The sequence below is a fragment of the Mycteria americana genome, chromosome 1 (genome assembly GCF_035582795.1).
Source record: "Mycteria americana isolate JAX WOST 10 ecotype Jacksonville Zoo and Gardens chromosome 1, USCA_MyAme_1.0, whole genome shotgun sequence".
NCBI classification, from domain to species: domain Eukaryota; kingdom Metazoa; phylum Chordata; class Aves; order Ciconiiformes; family Ciconiidae; genus Mycteria; species Mycteria americana.
In genome coordinates, this window is record NC_134365.1 from 72,691,502 (window position 1) to 72,713,367 (window position 21,866).

The following is a 21,866-nucleotide window of genomic DNA, read 5'->3' on the forward strand; positions in this document are numbered from 1 at the left end:
GCAAATGTCTGATTTTACCTAAACAAGACTTTGATTTTTCTGTTTGTATGTATCTGTGATGTAACTATCCCGTGATAAAGATAAGTAAAATAGTGTGATCACGTTTTCTAGTTCCTAATGTGAACATACTATGGAGGAATGAATTGACATGGAATAAGAATAGATAGGATAATGCCAGTATGTGCAAAACACAAAGAAGCTGTTATAGCAGAGTAGAGAATGGATAAATGATCCCCAATACTGACAAGATGGGGGGGGGGAAGGGAGTGGTGTGTGTCTTTCCTCCATGTTTCATAATAATTTCCAGAACTAGTCCCAGAATTAAGGTTGAGGTAATTGTTCCTTTCTTTTTTATCTTTTGGGGTTTTTTTTTAAGCTGGCCTTTGACTATTCTAGACTATCTCAGTGTGTTAGACAGAAATAACAGCGTGGGAGTATTGATATGAGGGAAGCTGATGGGGCTAATAAGTACTTCTAAGCCAGGCAGTCAAAAGATTTAGTTGCAGTGCTCAGAATTATCGTCAATCATTCAAGATATGCTCCCTTAATCCTACTTATTTGCTGTGGAAAGAATAAAGCAGAACAGAGTAATAAAAAAAGATACTCATGCACACTCTGAGTCAAGTGCTGCATCCCTCTCTCCAGCAAACATCCCTTTCGAGCCTAACATGAATTTCCGTGAGCAGTAATTTTACATGAGCAGAGAATTATCTAGTTTGAACAAAAGGACAAAGCAAATATAAGGAGGGACACAACAACCAAATTTAAACAGAAATTGTGTAATAGCAATCATAAAAATAGATGTTCATTTTACTGTTTTACAACTCAGTCATACTACACCTTATAAAGTCTAAGAAAATGACTTAAAATATAGTCACTTCCATAAACAGCAGCCATTTTTTCCTGTTTCTCCATGCAGTATATTGCTTTTAAACTATAAAATAAAACAATACATTTTAGGACTTCCATTCATGGAGTGCCCTCATGGTACTGTAGTAAAACTAGGACTCACACTTAACAGTAGGTTTTGAACATCATGGGACAGTGGTTGTCTTCCTCATACCTACATGCAACTGAGCTGATACAATATTAGTGACTATAGTTCTCATGAGCTGTATGCACCTTCATGAAATGTAATATATTATTTGTAAGACAGGAACACAGGGATATCACATTTCTACATCCCATAAATTTCAAGCTCTCTCAAAATTTGAAACCCTCAGTGCCATTTGTATCTACTCATTCCCACAAGGCAAGTCCTGAAATAGGTGTAGCCTCTGGTTTCTTTAACAGCTCTTTATATTAGATTTTTATTTGAGTTCTTATTAGATTTCTATTTGAGTTCTTTACACCCCAAACAATGTCATACCCCTAAAATAATATTGATAAAACAGCAGCACAATACTTTCAAATCTTTAGAATTATTAGTGTTGACCATTAGGGTTTTGTACAGTAGATGCTATCCACATACTTGTGAAGTTCTATAGGTGGCTTTAAAGAATGAAAAGTATCTGACACAAATCCCTATACATGCAACTGGTTTTTACATACATTACACAAACAATTTTTTTTTTTTAAATGGAATCTATGCAAATGAATGAAGGCTTATAGAAAAGGAATTCATGTCTGAACTGTTTAAAAAAGTCATTCCTTTCAGAATTTAGGAAGATAACTTGCTTGCCACAGCTGTCCATTTTCGGTTCTCAAGGTGTGCTTTTGCCATTAACAAACTCTTATTCCTCACAAAGCTTCCTGAGGATACGTACTCTCCAGTATTCTGCATATGGAGCGTTTCTTCTGATGTAAAGAAAGTGAAAAGCATACATGGCAGCTTTGAGAATTGCACACTGTCATGCATGGGCTGCAGTTCTTTCTATCAAATCCAATATGAGTCTTCAGAGAACCCTTTGAAGCTGATATGACTCATGCAGTCATGCTAACTTTTGTATTCATGATTGTATAACACCCCAACAATGAAGGAGTTAACTTTTCTAATTCCTGCCCTCATCTTTAAATGGTGTCCAATAAATCTGCTCAGTTTTGAGTCCAAGGCACAGATCAGTAGCTCAGCTCTTACTGATTTCAGAGGGAAGAGGAATGAGGAACTTTCTGTCTTTTCCAGTTCCATGTACCTTCATAGTGCAGCAAATATGTTAAATAGTATTAATATATATGTCTTTACTTGGGTCTAGGAAGTTATGTTTCAGAAGTGTTGGAAAGAGACATATGATGTATCTAACCAATGGCATAATAACAGAGCTTGGCAGGAGAATTATTCCCAAAGTCCTACGGAGAACTCTCCTACTGAACCATGAGATTTCATTATCTTTTTTTTTTTTTTTTTTAAATCATACTGGATGACACGTTTCGTTAGTAGTAATAAAATACTCCTCCTTTCATTCTCCAATCCAGCTGCCACATTTGACCCTACATTCCCCTAAAGCAGTGAATTCTGCAGGTACACTTCAAACCATATGAAGAAATGTTTCTCATTTAATTTCATATAACCATCCTATTCTTTATCTACTGAGTATTCTGTGGCAATCATCTTAGACCCACTGTGACTGAAATAGGTGTAATATTATCCAGGTAATCCTACGGGACTAGGTCAGTCATCAAATAGTACGGAAGAAGGTGTCTGGCCCATGGTTGTACCTGCCATGCTTTCTTTGCTTTTGTTTTCTTCTTTTCAGTTCTGACCAGTTCCTTTTAAACATTTTTTCTTTGGTGAATTAAGCAATAAGAGATTTATTTAAATCCTGTGCTGAACTAATCCTAACTTCAGCAGTCTCATCCTCTCCACTACCAGTCACTTCCAATATTGTCGTCTATATTTTTTCAGTCAATGAGGTCTAGTCTGAAACGTGATGGCAAGTTATGGAGTAGTGCAGCTCATGACACACTGTATATTCACCTTTTGATAACCTAGGTGTCCATTATTTTTTTTAAATACCCAGTCATTCTGATTATTTACAATGCTCACTGGCCTTTCTTTTCCCTGATGTGAATCACAGAGATCCTCTTGTCTCTTTGCCAAACTAATCCCGCGTCTTGGTGTGGTTTTCCCAGAAGTTAAATCTGCTAAGATGGTTTTCTTCTACAAAGTTAATTACTAGAGGCAGCCTAACTATTCCATTGGGAAATTCCATTTTTTTGAAAGAAGTTTCAAAAATATGGGAAAATTATGTTTCCCACACTTTTTTCCTTTGTCAGTGCTTTCCTATACTGAAAAGCACTTAAAAAGTCTGAGCATGTAGAAAAGTAGAACTGTCTCTTTTTATTTTGAAAGTAACAGATTTCCTTTTTCGTGTTAATAACCTAAAATGAGTGTTACTGTCTCACTGGAAGTGTTTATTTGAAAAAAAAAAAATGCATTCTTTTCAGGTACTTCTTTCTAAAACAGAAAAGCTGGTCTACAGTCAGGGAAAAATAAGTTGTATCTACATTCTTTGACTACATTGTATCTACATGTGTTCCATCTTTTTCCTAAAAATAGGAAAAAGTGGGGAAGGAGGAAGATAGAAATTTGAGAATTTCACATTTTACTTTTTTCTTTTTGCCTATTTAAAATTTTATTTAGGGTATTCATCAAAAGAAGAGTCTAAAACTTGAAAGTAAAAACTTAAAGTGTAATCACTTTTCATTTTCTCAATTTGTGCATGAAAACTGTTGGACTAACCTGTATTACCTGCTGAAAGATTTCATTAGGAATTTTCAGTATGCCTATTTATTAATTCATTTTCTGCAGTTTAAATTTATTTTTCTGATATGATCAGTCTGGAGCTATTAGTTTATGTGAACTGGTAACTCCTAATTCTTTGCCACAATTCACTTTCAGCACTTCCTGCATGCCACCCTCCAAAAATCTCTCACTGAAAACCTGGAAAGATTTAATTTCATGACTTAAAGCACCTTAGTAGTCCCAATGATCTTAATAAGATTATACAGATGTTTAAAGATAGTCATACACATAAGTCTTTGCATAAAGACTGAAAGGTGAAATATGCATAAAGACTGAAAGGTGAAACAATGTCACCTCCAAGGTGGCAAGGCCTAAAGGGGCTTGAATTTATAAGGTAAGAAGTCCATCACTTCTGAAAGTCAGGTGTCTCTAATTGCCCCAAATTAAACACCAAAAGCACAAGTCGAGTCTGAGAACATATGAGCAGCACAAGTCAAATCGGAGAACATATGAGCAGCACAAGTTGCAGTCGTGAGTTTCAGATGCATTTCTGTTATCATTGTCTGTCTTGAAGAGTAGGTGTTTATTGTTGCTGTTTTGATGCTTTCTCTACTTATTGAGCCTGGATAGTAGTTTGCCCTTTACCATTGGTTATTTATTTTCAGTAACAGCCTCTTGTGGAGGGCATTCAACTAAAGCTTTTTGAAAACAGAGTAAATTATGTTCACTGTCCATTTTGTATCCTTAATTTTTTTGGCTATCCTTTTCAAGGTACCCAGACAGTTAAGGGAGGCACTGTTTTTCTCATACAGTGTCTGTACAGATTTGACCCTATCCAGTTTTGTTCATCCAAGTGCATTGTTCTTCTGCTGAACTGAGTTCCCTGGAACCCAGTTCTCGTCTGCCACAACTCTCAGTATCCTTCTTGGCTTTTCATTCAGTTGAAGTATGGCATAAACTGCTTTTCTGTCTTTAGGAACAGCCACTTTCTTGAAGAAGTTATCATGTATTCTAGTTAACAATTATCTGGGCTAGAGAAATTGTTTGAAGCCTTCAGAGCCACTAATGGAATTCCCTCTGCTTTGGGAGATTTACTGCACGTGAGTTATTTAAGTGACTCCCTATCAACTTCCTGCTTCAGAGATTTCTTCCTGCCCTTTCCCCTTCCCTCCTTCTCTTTCTATTAGAGACCCCCTGCTTTTTTGTAGAATGTAACTCTAGAGACAGGAACTTTAACAATAAAACAGAAATAAAAGGGGAAAAAGACATCACATTCACTGTCCATTTTGATTATATTATTTTATTTATTATCCTTTTCAAAGTATAACTGTTTACAGAGACATATATTTTCTCTTTCCTGTTCCCATCAGAAACATTTTGTTGTATCATCTCTTTCTCCAAAAGCTTTCTATACATACCTTTTTATGTTTGGGGGAGCTGTTCTCACACACAGTCAAGTATACATCAAGCACTTTTAAATTAATCTCTGTTGCTTGGTCTTGGTATCTTTTTCTGCTTGTTCTGCACCCTATGCCTTTGTCCTTCATCCTTAACTGAAAAGCATACTGGTATATTTAATTCATGTAGGATTTCATCCCCTGCCCTAAGGAATTTCTGTGCAATTCAACTTCTTCGTCACTGGTTTATTCCTCTATTTTACCTGGTGATATACAAAACTCCTGCAACAATCTGCTACTGTGTTTTCCAAATAGCCATCTCATACTGAAAAGACCTGTTAGCTGAATATTTGGTAGGTATGGGATATAAGCCCACTTGTTCTATTTATTTTAAGGCAACTTTTAGGTCTGAGTTTTAAAATCTTGTTTTCAGTACTGAGAGTCAGTCAGAACACAAAAAGCAGTTGTCCAACAATCTCTATTAACAAGAGGAATTGCTCCAATCTCCTCGTGAACTAACTCTCAAGTGTTTTATCAGTAGGGTTAGTAATAAACTCCTAACAAACCTGGAAAAGTGATAGTCTTAGAAAATGGTATAAGGCATCAGGAATGCTGTACTGAGCACTTTTAAATATAGGTATTGAATGTGAAGTGTAGAAGGGATTTAAATCCACCTTGACATTGTTATGCAGTCTGGTTGCTGGTGACTCTGAATGCAGACTGCTTTCTATGTGTCTATCTGAATATAGGATCCTAACTCAGCTCAGAAGGTGCCTGAGCTGGACACAGTAGTGCTTTTTAACCAGTCAATATAAGATGCACATGGTTGCAACAGGACAATGTTTGAAACTGTTGAAGACATGTATGTTCTTAAAGCAGAGTACATCTTCTTTCAGGGAGGATCTTTTTTTGATTCTTCCAAAATATACAAGCAGCTGACCGTACAAAGTGGTTGAAATTCTGTGACAGAAGTGAATAAATTCTGTGGTCAGACTGCAGAATAACTAGTGATCGCAGCAGAGACTAAGGCAACGCAGCCATAGCGAAAACCATCAAGAGATGCCTCAAAGGAGTTTCTGCTTTCCCATCAAGAGTCTATTGCCAATTTTCTTGTTACAAGGTAAGGGTCCGGATGAGTCCCTGTTGCAATACACACTGCAAATACTAGGTCTACACTAAGAACTGTAACTATGGCTAACCTCAGCTGTAAACATTTGTGTTAGCTATACTGTCACTTAGCATAGTAATCCTACGGGACCAGGTGTAATCAAATCTCCGTGATTTACAAACTCACTAACTTCAATTGGCCCACAATGAAAGGGATTTTAGTTAAGTCACATTCCCTTGCACTTTGCACCGGCAAAGGGGCACAAATAAATAGTTACTATGGCTCAGTTTATATGGGGAAACTAGATGTTAACAGAATGATCAGTCAGAGCCCTTAGCTTAGGTGAGGATTATAGCTTGTTTTCTACCATATCCGTTAAGCATGATTAAATCTCAATGTAACCAATTCAATTGCTGACAGAAATAGATAAATCTTTCAGAATAGGTCAGTCCAATGTGTGAAATATTTCTATTACTACTGATCAAACTAGCAGGTATGTCCAACACAGTGGTTTTACTGGAAAGTTAACATTAAGGCTCTGATAGTGAAAAATAATGACAATAGCAAAGCTGATATACACATAAGAAGAACTAACTTAATGAATAAATAAGACCGTAGTGTTTTAAGAACTGTTCTCAGTTACCTAAGGAATTCAGGACATTCTTTCTAGCTTGATGTTTCTGCCTCTAAAGATAGATGTTAATATAAAAATAATGTGGGTAAAACTGTAATCAGAAATGAGATTTCAAATTTGTAGTTAGAAAACTTTTTATGCAGTAGATATCTCAAACAGTAGCAGAAATGGCAGAAAATAGAGTTAAAACCATGTTATCTTGTATAGAGTTGACTTCTGGTCATTTGGTTGAAGAATGTAGGTCAAAAATATTAGATGCATGTTTTGAATGTCCAGGCCATGTAGTTTACCTGAGCCAAGGGTGCTCAGGGCATTCAGGAATCTTTCTGTGTAAGTATTAAGGGAATAAGGTCAACACTAAATTCAGAGTAGTTTATCCAGGGCTATGTACAGTTGAATCTTGATAACCTCTCCAGGCAACCTGTTTCAATACATAATTATCCTCATAGTGAAGGGTTTTTTTCTTATGGTCAGTCAGAACCTCAGCTGGTTCAATTTTCTCTCTTATTCTTGCCTGAATCCATCTGTTTCATAACCTCCTGTAGATACTAGAAGGTTGCTGTTTGGTCTCCTGAAAACCTCCTCTCTTGGGTAAACAAGACCACCTTCCTCAGCCTCTCTTTATAGGCAAGTGCTCTAGCCCTCAAACATCTTGGTGGCCGTCTGCTGAACTTACTCCAGTTTAGTGACATCTTTCTTGTTTTGGCAGGGTATGGACTAAAAAGTGCTAAGTAAAGGGCATCCACTGGCTGCTCTCCCATGAATTCAGCCCAGGATGCTGTTAGACTTCATCACTTCCAGGGCTCATATTTGGCCCACCACTGGCTCATGCTCAGCTCCCTGCCCACCACCTGGGGGGCCTTGTCCATGAAGACTGAGGCAAAGAAGGCAATGAGTACCTCAGCCTTGTCTGTGCTCCCATGCCACTAAATCACCAGTCGGCAGCAGGTCCGCATTTTCTATGTCCATCCTTTTACTAATGATGTATCAGTAGAACTTCTTCTTGTGCTTCATGTCCGCCACCAGTTTTAACTCTAGCTGAGCTTTGGCTTTCCTAACACCATTTCTGTGTGCCCAGGCAGAGTTTCTATATTCCTCCTTTATAGCCAGTCCTTACTTCCACTTCCTATATATGTTCTTTTTGCCTTGAAGCTTAGTCACAAGTTCCCTGTTTGGGCAAGCGACTCTGTCTGTTACTGGAAATAAAAGCTATTAAAAATACTGAGAGTAAATCCCTCAGGATAAATAAATTCTGGTTTTTTGGAAAGCTGTTTCAAATTTGCTAATTCACTTCTATTCCTTTTTATGGCATTGTAATTACTATATAGCAATTGAAATTTAGACATGGATGGATATACGTCAGGTCTGGGTGATTTAAGGAATAGAGTCTCAGCAAGAGGCAGTTTACACTTTCCAGGAGCAGACACATATCTCTGGAACTGTTAGCAAGATTTCTTCACTAAAAGAAATAGAAAACAGAAAAGTTTTCTAAACAAATCTGAACATAGATTTGCAATAGGAGCCAGTGAAAATGCAAGTGGAAGCAACTATCATTGAAGTCAATAGGAAAACTTCTGTCAAGTCCAGCAAGTGAAGTATTTCTATTTTAGACAAAGCTCAGAACTGCTGCTCTATTATGAGGTCACTTAAAATATTTACATCATTTAGATTCTATACTTGCTGAAGAGACCGTCATCTCCCCTCACAACAGGTTTGTGATGGGACTGACATCTTTCAATATTTTCATTAGTAACCAGTGTGATGGGATAGAGAATATGTTTGTTCATTTTTTAGTAGAGGCCTATTATAAGAGTTTTTGACTGTGATGAAAATTGGAATTAGCAGTGATAGGTAGTTTTTCAGAAAGGGATCTGAGAGTTATACTACAGACAAGTTAAATATGAGTTGATGATAGACTATTGAATTGGAAAGCATGAAATGTGAAGTAATCATTTTGCTTCACATGGCACTGGTAAAACTTCAGCTGGAATATTTTCAACATTTTACTTCTAGAAAGATGTGGATAAGGAGTCCAGAGAAAAACAATTAAAATTATCAGACAACTGGAAAACAAGACTTATGAGAGAAGGTTGACACGATTGTCTATAGAAGATTGAGGAAAGACATAACAGTTTGCAAATACATTTGAGGCTGCTGTAAAGAAGACGGAATCTTCATGTTCCCTTAAGAAAGAGCAAGAATTAATAGGATGAAAGCACAGCAAGGTTAGATTAGGCGTTAAGGAAAAAAACTCTGTGAGGGGAGATACTGGAACAGAAATTTGATAGGGAGGTTGGAGAAGAGCTCTGTCACTAAAAATCTTGGAGAATAGGCTAAATGAGCATCTCAGAAGCATGTTTATGGTTGATCTTGTCCTGGTAAGCAGAAAGATGGAGTATCTCTCGTAGTCCCCTTTCCAGGCATATTTTTTTATGACTCTCTATGTGCTTTCTTGAGACAAATTGTATTGTGCAGTTTTTCACTGTTTCATTCTTTAATATATGAAAGGAATACACTTGCTCATGTTTTTTTTTTCTGTGTCTACAAATATATATGATTACTATGATTAGCTGTTTTCACTTGGCTTAGAGAAATAAGCACTCATGTTCATTTATTTTGTGTGAGTGTGTTCTTTAATAAGCTTTTGGCTTTTGCTGCAGAGCAAAGGATGTCAGCATTCAAACACTCCCTAAAAGCTTTTCCTATTTTACTGGATACATCTGAATTCCACGTAGTCATGCTGAATACTATCAGTCACTCTTGACTCAGCCAAAATGATTTTAAAGCAGTCAGGGAATATATGGGGGCGTATGCTGCTGAGCAGCTGATTTTTAAATTGCAAAGAGTTCTGCATGGTTTCTCACGCACTGTCTCCTACGTCCATATGACAAGTTGGACTACAACTGTTTTGATATTGTATTACTGTGTGTGACTTGAACTTTTCCATAACTACACTATTAGGAAGTTTAGATTGGATCAGAGTAAAGGTCATTTGTTGTTGATTATCTCATATGCTTTTTCTACTTAATATAAAAGGAAGTCAATATATCATTCTTAAATGTTCTGTACAGTGAGATTCATAGTAGAAAAAACTAAAACCATTGTTGACCTTACAGACTTTGTTAATCAGTTTACATCTAGTGTTTCATAACAAATCCTGATGATCTTACTGGCCTTCTTGGAAGGCAGCATATTTCTAGCCTCCAGTGAAGTCCCAGTAAATGTTCCCATCACCCCAGACAAAGTTTGTTTTTGCATGATGATCTCTTCAGTTGCTTGAGGTTTCCTTTCTTTCCTCCCTCTCATGACATATCATCCAAATATTCCTAATCTCCAGAGGAACTGCAAAACACATTCCCATGAAAATCTTAAATCTCTAAAAGGAGTACACAACAACAAAAAAGAATAAAACCACCATAAAACTAGCCTTGCTTCTCACTGAATGACTTGAGTCAACACTTTTGTTGCAGCCATAGTAAAGTATAAGTCTTTAAGGTCCAGGGCTGCAATCAGACTCTGTCATAAATGGGGGTATTGCCTTTTGGACTGATTTCAATATTAAAACCAAAGGGCTCATTAATCTCATCTAGGGCTTTAGTGGGGAAAAAAAAGGAAAGGAAAAATAAAAGAGTGAGCGAGCTGTGATAAGGTAGCTTTAATAATTTTGGGAGGCTTATTGGCTGTACATCTTTGGTCTATCTCAAGCCACACCAGTTCTCTCAATGAGGCTTTTTTTTCTAGAAATTATGGTACCCAACACTAGCATTATACAGTAGAGGTCATTCAAGAATGCTTCAATTCTGTATTTCTTTAGAACACCAAAAAAAAAAAAGACTTTTGGTCCTCTACAGAGATATGCTAAAAGGCTTTTACTTGAAAATACTTCCTCATACCAGTTTTGTTAAACTGATGCCAGTTATTTCATTAATTTGATGGAAGCAGCAAGTTGTAATAGATACAGATTTTAGGCCAAGGGGCTCTTGTCCCATTGCTGTAACACAGTCATTGGTCTTTGAACATGCTATGGATGTAAAGTATTATAGGGCTTAGCTGTGATCTTGAGGGTATGTTTTGGGGTAAGAAGTATTTCATGTTTATACCTTTTAGATAACTTCATGTAAGCAAGCTAGCTAATAGATTTATGTCCAAATGAGTGATGTCTTTCATATTTATTATTACCAGGCCTTTGGATGTGTTGCATATCTTCTGAATAAACACCATCATCTAATATGATCTTAGCTATGTGCCAGAAAGAAGGCTGTCAGTTAGAGATGTACTGGTTTAAATATAGAAATAGAGGCTATGCATGGGGGTGAGGTTCATTTGCACGTGTGTGTGTGTGATAAAATAGAATGCTCATGCAACACCAGGGCAGGCATAGCTTTTTTTCATATGTAGGCTAAAACAGCCTCTATTGTTTGCTGATGTAAATTTTCCCATGCATGATGGACGGTGACTTGACTTGTCTGTTTGTAATTTTGCTGGAGTAATTTTTAGACTATCCCCTTCTATGTTTTTATATTCCAAAGGAGTTTGTGAAAGCAGCAAGGAACATTTTGCATCTGTACACAGACATTCAGCCCTGTCAATTGGTTTTTCAGAATCCTTAATGCGCTCTTCAGTGAGTAAGCGTCTCCTCCCACTGAAACTTTGCTTTTTAATATTATCTTGAGAAATGACTGTGTTGTTCCTCCTAGTGGGTTTTGTCTCCTATACTAAGGTGGTTTTATGTGTTTTCTTTAATTTCAATTGCAAAGTGTTCCCTTTATGAGCAGCCGGCTTACTTAGATACATGCAGGAATGGAGCTTCAGCATCTGACTGATTGCAGGGGTTACCTTGCGGGAGAGGCTCTGATATCACAAGACCTTGAGCAAAACCAGGGAAAGCAAATTTTTACATTGTATTTTGCAGGTTAACAAGGGAGGACAGGCCTACCACCTTAGAAGACAATCTTAAATGATACTAAGAAATTTAAGAACCTTGTAAAACTGCTTAAAATCATCTTATAAGTAAAATTAATCTATAAATAATATAAATACTAAAAGTTATATGTTCAAATGGATCGTTTAGCAGCAACAGTAAGAGAATTGACTAGTGTTACAGTCATTGCATTATGTGGAAGTTGGCCCACAGCCCAACCCAACAATGTTAAACACCATATTTCTTCCAGTAAAGTAACTTCTGATTGCAGTATCTGTTTTCAGCTCAAGTAGCTTAATGTAGGAGACTTGGACGAGCTCAGAAAGGGCTATGTTTTCATAGTGTAATTGTGTCTCTTGATGCAGTTGGACATCAGAAATCAAATATGAATTTTGAACATAATACATCATATGGGACCTTTACAGCAGTAGTTTTGACTTGGAATATTTTAGCCCCAAAACATAAAAGCAGAAAAGAAACTGCTTTGGTTTTTAAACATTCTCAAGATGCTAAAATGCTTTTAAATCAGGATTTAGATTGGACTTCTGTCCACAGATAAGTGAAAATGTTAATGTTGCTAATTTTCTGGCTCTATCTCTCTTTCTTATTGGCTTCAACAAATTGACTTCTGTGACCCTAATTAGATCAATTTATTTAATACTTAATGTCTATTTTAAATACCACTGCTAAAAAAAATAAGCTAAAAGATGAATGAAGGAATGAAGGTTCTGGGAAAATCTTGCTCTCTGAAATCAGTAATAGACACAGGTTTGTAATTCTCTAAGAGCTACAGCACAAAACTACACAATAACTATGTAACAGTCATGCTGCAACATAACTGTCACACTGTGCACTCATATCTGTATAATACAGAAAAATGTGGAAGGAAAGAATAAGAATGACTATTGTGGACCTTCATCATTCCTAGTACTACCTAGCTGAAATTGAATAATATATTTAAAAAAACCTTAATGGCCAGGGCTGCTTGAGGTGAATGACACCCGTAGGAGGTCTGCTTTGGAAGTTATCTTCAATGTAAACAAGGAAGAATTTCCAGACATAAGAAAGGGAAGGCTACCTGAAACATTTCTTGTGGCTAGGACTTCCAGCTGCAGCCTAGAATCTCATGGCAATTTGACTTTCTTTCTATGATAATAGAAAGCAGGCATTTTTATAGAAAAATGAGGAAAACTCCTAGGAAAGCTTCTCTGTCTCATTTATGAATGAATCAGCAAGCACAGTGGGTTCGGACTTGGCCCACGTTTGATGTTTTAGCAAGAAACAGAGACCCTCGAATTTATTTCTGCATTCAGGCTTCCCAAGAATATTTAGTTTACTCAAGTTCATTTTGAATTAAGGGTTAACACGCTCTGTATATTTCCTTGGAATACATCCCTCTAATCTGTTTACATGCCTCTGTATACACAGTTGTGATGAGTAAATCACTGCAGTGGTTTTGTCTGCGCAAGGATGCAGTATATCAGGCCTTTCTGAAACTATCAAATGATAGGATTGTTAGCAGAAGCCTGGCTAATCTCTTTTCTTCTGCCATAGCATGCCGTAGCCACAAACTATGCTAGTGATAATAAAAAAAAGGCAAGACATGGGTGTCGGATTCTGCACTTCATTTACTCTAGGGTATACAGATTAACTATACAGAAAACAAGACAATGTATTTAGGTTCATTCTGTTGTAACTTGGGTCAGAAACATCCCTTTAGAATGGTGTATATTTAACGATAGCATTATATGTTGTATTTTTTGTTGTTGTCAGATTGTGGAGTTGTTTTTTTCTTAAATTCACCTCCTGCCTAGTGCAGAGTTGATATTTATATCCCATCCTCTTTGAGAACATCTTTTAAATATTTCAATACCAAGAGAGAACTTGTTTCCAGATTCGCTTTCAGGCTGGAGTCAAGAAATTAAAGCAATGAGAGTTTAAAAAGAAAAGTAAAGAAGAGCCAGAAGAAAACATGTAAGTGCCAAACTTGTTCAGTTGTTGGCTTTCTCACTAGGAAGCTCTTGCTGTGAGACCTGTCTCTGCCATAATTTGTCAGTGACACCAGGCAGAGCAATAGGGCTGTCCACATTGAGGAAGGGAGAGATGAAATAATGAGGAAGGTAATACTGAAAAAACAAATGTGAATAATGAGTTACAAATGTTAACTGTCTTGCATGATTTGCTATTTTTGGTGAAATTTCTCATGTCATTGTTCTCTTTTCAAGGGACCGAGCTCCCTTCATCTTCACATCAGAGATGGAGTATTTCATCACAGAAGGTGGAAAAAAACCCCAGCGTTTTCAAGAGTTTGTGGAGCTTTGTTGTCGAGCTTATAATATAGTCAGGAAACACAGCCAGTTACTCTTGAAACTGCTGGAGATGGTAAGAAGCTTGAGGATGAAACCAAAACCCAGTTTCCTCTGGTGTCCTCTTCCCTTCTACCACTTCTCTGCTGCCTCCAGTAGCCCTGTGATTTCAAGGGGCATCAGCTGCACTGCAGGAAGTTTAGTGCTGGCACTTCCTGTGCAAAAACCCTATCCAGTTAGAGTACTAATTTCTGAGAAAAGAAGAGCTAAGCTGCTTGATTTTTTCCCTTTTTTAATGCATTCTTTTTTTACAAAATAGCAGAAGACTGCAAAAGAAGCTGAGTACAAGTTTCACATTCAGGAATTTCACTCAGCCCTTTTTCTAGGTCTTCTAACAGTCATTTACCAATCCCGTTCATGGTTACAGCAAGACAAATAAACTAAATATTTCACAGAGTGGGTGATGTGACAGTACCTAGCAGCACTGCAGCTAACAGTGATGCCATTAGAATGTTTATTTGCACATTTCCACACTCCCTTCTTAGGATGGCAAATGCAGGAAAGAAAAAGCACCCATATTAACACAGGTTTAAAAATCCTTTTGTATAGGATTTTAAGACCTCTTGGAGTTTTTATCCCTTAAGTATTCCTACTGATTCACATGCTGTGGCAGATTCCATAACTGCTTTATGCCTCTATTTACTCTATTTATTTACTCTATTTATGCCTCTATTTAGGTTAATGATTTTCCCCTTCACAGGTAGAATGAGAATATTAAATAAACTAATATTTGCTAAGTTGCTTGGCTAAGATATTAATCTAAAACTTATGTCCAGGGCCCAATGCAAAACCTAGGTGACTGGTCTGTGCATGAAAAAATCTACACAACCTTATGAACAGAACTGCTGCTGAAGTTGGGGTACAGCCAAGAAGTTGCTCTGTAAACACTGCTCTATCGTCTCCAACTTCTGCAATGGAGAGGGGAGAAATGGCAAGAATTTGCTCATCTTGTTTCTGTCTTGTCCATGGATTCTCATGCAGTGGTACAGTGAGTGATTTCCCAATATGGAGCAGGAAGGATTGCCCCAGATCTCTTAACCCTGCTTCTAAGTAGTCACAAAGGTGCAGCAAAACTGCATTCCTGTCATAAAGCATAATTTTGCACTGAAAGCAGTGGAGAGTGCAGTTGTAGGAGGTAGTCTAAGCTAAAGAGCCTCTGGAAAACTTGGGAGCACCCATGCTCCCTCATCCACAGCAGTAATCTCTGCATTTCTGAACAGGTTGCCTAAAACCACATGCTGCAAATATAACTATGTCTTCTGCCCACCTCCTTGTCCCCAGTGCAGTCCCTTTTTCTGCAATCTGCAGAGATAATGATGTTGGATTACTCTGGGATAACAGACAGTGTTAGGAAAATGTTCCCAGCAGGAGCTCTGAAATAACTAGCTATCTCTGCCTGGATATAGCTCAGGTTGTCTATATTCAGGACATGCTGCATCTTCTTTTGTTTCTGCTGATCTTTAAGGAGAGGTAATAGTGCTGAGCTAAAAGTCAGCATACAGATACATTTTAACAATTATCAATGGGCTTCAGTTCAGTCAATTGTATTGCATTTCATAATTGAAAAATAACTGGCAGCATACTCACACCCCATCGATGAGCACTTCATATCAAAAGGAAATTAAACAAACAAGACAAGTTTGCGAGCACCTTGTTTTTGCCAGTGATGTTTGGAAGGGTGAGTCTGTTTCAGCACTTGAAATGGGGTGTTAGTCGGAAACTTTAAGTATCAAAATGTTTTAGTTTCATGGGTCATTTCTAGAACAGTAAATAGACTGTGAAGAAATTCTACTTTGAATTTATTTCCATGAAAAATATCAGATGTTATCATGAAGGGGCAAGATAAACTAACCACTGCCTATTTGTATCAGTGACAGTCTAAGTCACTCACTCTCTGGAAATCTGCATCATTAATCTTTCCTTCCCCTCCCACATTCTCTTTTCTGAGATGCTATTTATAAAACATTGTTAAAAAAATCTAAACAGTAAGGCTATTTAAAGAAGTACAATACTGCACAGGAGTAGTAAACTGTGCTCTGGATGGTCAGTAACTGTTAGTAATTTCCAGCAAACGGTGATTACGAACAACAATTTTGTTTTTTTGGCCCAGTTTGGGGCTTGATGCTTTTTCTTGGTGGTGAGCAGCATGCTTCTAGAGCGTACTGACATTTGCTACTGGGAGTAAGAAATAATCCATGAAGTTTCCATCACTTTCAAAAGCAGAAACATCTGTGGGGGACCCAAGATTCTGCTGGCAGAGTTCAGCTGCGTAAATGCCTGTAGTTCATGAGCTTTGCTCTCATTAAAGAATCGATGTGAACTGTTATAAAGAGGGTGATCGCAGGATGCAAACACCTTTCAATTAGTTTAAAAAAATGCAAAATCCATTGGCGTTATAAAAATTTTTCAGGTAGAAAATTATTAAAAGGGGCTTGGATGTGACACTAGACAGCAAGTAATTGATCCACTTGCCTCTGTTGTGACAAGAAACGGGTCAACCTAATAGTATAAAACAGGAGACAGTACCTAGACAGAGCAGATCTAAGACTCAAGAATCCCATGTCCCCATACGAGTCATTTCACCCTTCTACAACTCAGAAACACCATTTGGGAAAAGAGGATCAGGAAACACACCCGTTTTGGAGGTCTAATGCATGGAAAGTACATGCCAGGACTATTCATTTTTCAGGGGATTTCATCCCATTTTCATCCCATTTTCATGGGATGGTGGGCTGAGCCTCACACACCAGCTCCAAATCCAGGCCCAAGGAGAGCATAGGCAGCTCCACTCAGTGAGTCAGAAGGTCTGGGATAACCCAGTGTGGTAGGTCAAGACAAATGGGTGGCCTCGTTTGGCAAACAAGGGGAGCAATGCAGGCACTTAAACTTAGGCATCTAGTCACATTTGAGTTGCCCTAGGCAACCTGTAGTTGTTTTCTGAACAGTTGTTCCATGTCTTATCTAATTAGCATCTAGTATCACTAGCCACGGTTTTCAGAAGCCTTCTCCATCAGGGGACTGGGAACACAAAAGATGTGCTATGTGGAGCAAAAGGCATGAAGCACTAGAATAAGCCTCTAAGACCCCCTTGCAGCCTGCAAAGCACTGTGTAGGTACTTCCCAGCTACATTCTTTTGCTTCAGCAAATGCTTTTCCACCTTCTGCAATGCAGAGAACCTAAGAAAAAATCCTGTTTTTCAGTTGCACTGCCGATCATTTGGATAATGTTCATATCTGGCATTGTTCCCTTCTCTAATGCAGGGCAAGAAGTTTAATTTGCCCATGCAGCAACTTTTTTTTTTTTTTTAAAGGGGACAGGAGTTACAATCTTTTAGAAATGGGTTGAAGGCATACAGATAAATAACGTTGTGTGTCTTTAAGTGCTGAATGTGGTATTGTCTCTGCTCTCAACTCACTTAAATTCACCTCATTGAGCTTTCTCATTTTCTCTGCTCCTTGCCAGCCAGAACTCTGTGAGATGGCAATCTAACTGTCCAGTGGTAGTATAGATTGGGTCAGACACGAAGCAAGATTTTCCTCATAATGCCAAAAAGAAAATATAAAAAAATATTGAAACTTGACTTAAAAATATTGAGAAGGTTTGAAGGAATAAGGAAGATACCCCTTCATCTCTTTTCCCTTACTCTGTTCATCTCTCAACCAAACGTTAAAATAAAAGCAGTGCTTCCTTTCTTCTTTGCTGTTATCGCAAAACTCGGTGGGTCTTTCTGTCTGAGCTAGACATAAATATCAATGAAGAATGCACAGCAGTGACTGCAAATTCAGATACATTTCCTTCCGAGCAATGTGAAGGAGTGATTTTTTTTTTCTCCATTACACACAAAGCATCACTCTCAACTTACTGTGATTGTTGAGAAAAATCAGTAGGTTTTGAAGTGAGTCAAAATTATTTTTGTTGTTGACATTTTAAAATGCCTGGGGAGAACTGTATGGGCAATTGGACACACTCGGTTGTCTACCCTACTCGTTGAGTTACTTTGCAAGGGGAATATTTGCATTATTTGTCTTTTGAACCTAACTTGGCCAAATAACTAGAACAGATCTGTCCCACATCCATGAAGAATGATACACTTCTACAGAGGGCAGTTCTCTGCACCCGAGTCAGGGCTCCTGCCATGAATCGATGTCCAAAGGAACCTTTGTCCTCCATTGACTGTAAAGGGAGTGAATCTATGATCCCTTTGCAGGAGGAGTCCAGAGCAGTGATGGTGGAATCAGTAGTTACAAATGAGAAGGTGATGTTGCGCTAAATTGGATTAGGACTAGGATGACACTGTGAGCATAACAGAAATCTGGTTAACGATTGTTCAGGGGGCTGAATTTGGTCGCTTTCGCTTTGTCACCATTAGAAGGCTATGAAGGAAGCTTAGCAATGCACACATTGAGATTATATCTACAGAGAAAATAAATAACTAAAATGGATCAATGATTTGATCCGTGCCTGTTTCCAGCACCTCAGTGTGAAGCTTTACAATGCAATATATTCACTTTAGTGTCCAAGGCATTGCTCTAGCATCAGAACCACTTTTCAGATCAGCAAAGCTTTGTGTTTTACAAGAAGTCCTTTCAGTGTAAAACCTTTCTTTTCCCACTTAGCCCCATTTCATTTAAATTTCTTTTTAATAGTTAGTGGACTAATGATATTTCTTTACTTTAAGATGCTGCATGCAGGATTGCCTGAGCTAAACAGCATTCAGGATCTGAAGTATGTGTATGATAACCTCCGTCCTCAGGACTCAGACCTCCAGGCTACCAGCTACTTTACAAGGTAAAACTAGACTATAATCCAGAAACCTTATCTCCTTCAGGCATGAAGTAAAGCTGTCAAATTAAAAAAAAAAAAAAAAAAGAAACTCTTCTTCTGTTTTGTTAAGATGTTGTAATCAGTGAAATTACACAAAAGGATAATTGGTCTTCACATGTTTACTTTAAAAAAGTCCATTCCTTATGCATGTTATAACCAATCTCCTCAAACTTCTGGCAGAAACAGTTGTGCATTTGTGGTACACTTGTAAAAAGACACTTATTCAGCACTTAGAGATTTCTTCAGCTTTCGTGGTGAAACCATCCTGGCTTATTTCTAGTCCGCTTTCCATTCTGCTTTTAAATGCAGCAGCTGCATGCAACAGGATTTGGACTGCATAAAAAAGTTCAACTTGTTAATGGACTGAGTGAGGACCTGGAATTCCTGCATTTTATTCCCTTTTCTGTTCTTCTTTTGACCTTCTGTGTTGCTTCAGGCAAGTTACTTCGCCTTTGTTAGCCATAGTTTCTCCATCTGCAAAATGGTACTGATTCTTCCTTTTAAGTACTTAACAGGTCTATCACAGAAAAGCATTGTGTGTGAATATATGTATGTTTAAACTTTGATTTCTGTTAGGATAATGAAACCTTTTACTTGTTTGTGATAATAACTGAGGATTATCGATGAGGAACTGCAGATGACCTGTATAAAATCAGTTTGAAGCCCTCAGTCTTGATCTTTCAGGTCAGGCCTCTGCATTACATATAATTCCAGCTGTTTATGTGATGGTGCTCTAGATGGATCCAGTGGAGACTGACTGGACTTGGAAACTCACTTTCCCATTCTAGGCACAGTATGAGAAAATCTGTCCCTGTCAGACCCTGTCCTGTGCAGCACCATCGTTTCCCAAGGACAGTCTATGAATTCACGCACCCTGGACGCCACATGCACATGCAAAGCAAGCCAGACTCTTCTGACCTCTTCCTCTGGCCCAAGTGCAGGGCACATATCCAGGTCACAGCACTGGACTCTGACTGAAGGGCTCCTTTCAAACTCAGAGCCCTAAAGGACGCTCCCATAAGGCAGTACAGTTCTCTGCACTGTGCAAACTGCCTTGAGGCAAGAGCAAACCCCCTACCCTTCGGTACAGCCAGAGGGCACGTTGTAATGAATAAATGAGATGAACGCTTGAAGTGGGGCAGCTGAGCCAGTCTCGCTACTATTACAGAGGCCCATATGAAGATTTTGGGCAATTTGAATTGTGTTGTTTATATGTTTCCTTTTCGTGTATTAGAATCAGAACTGAGGCTGCAGGTTTGGAGAACGCTGGAACAGAGACCTAGAGAGTTTAAGGAAGACCTTTCTTTGAAGAGAAAGAGGGGACCTCTCAAACAAAACTATTGTTCCAATACTTTACACACAGCAGAGCACTGACTTCCTTCTCCTTTAATGCTTGTTTTTTCATATGCTTTCCTTCTTGTCCCTTAACAAAATTATTTTATTTTAAAATTTAATTACAGCTTCACATTTACCGTCTACTCCTACCTTATCCTTTCCTTTAAAATTTCACATATTCCCAAATTACAGACTTATATTTCCACTTCAAATAGGAAACGTGCAGTTTCTAATTAAAACGTACAAGTCTTGATTCTGTCAAATCATTTGGGTGATTGTGTCTGTCTCTCATGGGTAAAAAACCCCCATTCATTTAATTAGTGAAAAAAGGCTAGGATATACATAACAAATAGGGAAATATGAGTCTTCAAAGTGAAAATCACATTGGTGTCATGCAAAGCTCAGAGCTCTAGTGCCCAGCGCTCCTCTGGAGATGGAAAGGATCAGTATGCTTTTCAGTTGGGTAGGACTAAGGTTATGGTTAGGGTTAATATCACTGCAGTCTTGCTTAGCTGGAAGATGAAGGATGAGGGCTGGGTTCAGGACAGAGCTGTAGCTCCACACTCTTTCTTGGAGTTGGGCAAGATGGTTGGTGTTTTGAGGGTTAAGGTGAAGGAAGTAAGGGACTTCAGAGTGGGAATTCAACTGCAATCTTTCTCAGCCAAAGCATGTGGAATAACAGTTGGTATTAGGAAGGAGATGTGGCTCAACACTGTTTTGGAAGTGGGAAGAGTTAGTGTGCTTTGTTGCCTGGTAGAGGTTTGTATTAGGATTAGGATGTCCTGTTCAGCCCAGAGAAACTATAGGTAGGTCTCAGAGGCCAGCACATTCTTCTTCCCATAAGATTTCTTGTTAGGGTTGATCTTAAAGTAATGAAGGCCTTCACAGTGGAAATGCCACTCAAGTCCTCCTTACCAACAAAAATGGCTAAATGTTTTTAGTGAACTCCAGATCTATTGTTCAAATTTCCTTTGAAATGCTGAAGTGTAGATTTGTTATTGTCCATACAGATCATTACATCACGTAGAAAAGCCAGATATCACTAGGGTGCACATTTTGTTCTTTAATACTCTTAGGTTATGTTTGTATTATATGTGCTTATTTGCAAGAAGAAAGTCTCTTGTCATCAGCTCATGAGTTTCCATAGATCTCATTTCTCTTGGTGCTTTTTTTTCTTTATTCTGATTTCTATTCATGTTTGAACATAATTTGTGTTAATTCAACACATGTATTAACTAATATTTCTACATGTCTAAACATGGGCAGAACATCAGGTTTCATGTCTAGTAGTATTTTAACTTCTGAAAAGTGTATCCAGGCACTTTTCCAAATAAAGACTTTGGGATGGCCTGATACCTGGACCCATGCAGAGCTTAGCCCTCTGTATAGGCATTTTCTGCCCTGCCCCCAGGAATGTTAATATATTGAGGCTTTTGTGAGCTTTGCATTACCTACGTCATCTTTATTCCTGTCCTTCACAAAAATTCTTCCCTACCTCCTTGTTACACCAAAAGTCCAAGTGAGAAAAAATTCAGTCACCCACTTCTCATGGTCACTCTGTAGCTTATTCCTGTATCTATTTTTCAGGCTGTCCTTAG

General features: G+C 38.0%; 1 protein-coding gene across 1 annotated transcript in view; it reads left to right on the forward strand.

The window, feature by feature from the left end:
- Positions 1-21,866, forward strand: part of PIK3C2G (phosphatidylinositol-4-phosphate 3-kinase catalytic subunit type 2 gamma) — a 222,599-nt gene that overhangs the window by 147,565 nt on the left and 53,168 nt on the right. The window contains 2 exon segments of the mRNA XM_075505608.1: positions 13,968-14,124; positions 18,788-18,897. Coding sequence (XP_075361723.1) covers positions 13,968-14,124; positions 18,788-18,897 — 267 coding nt within the window.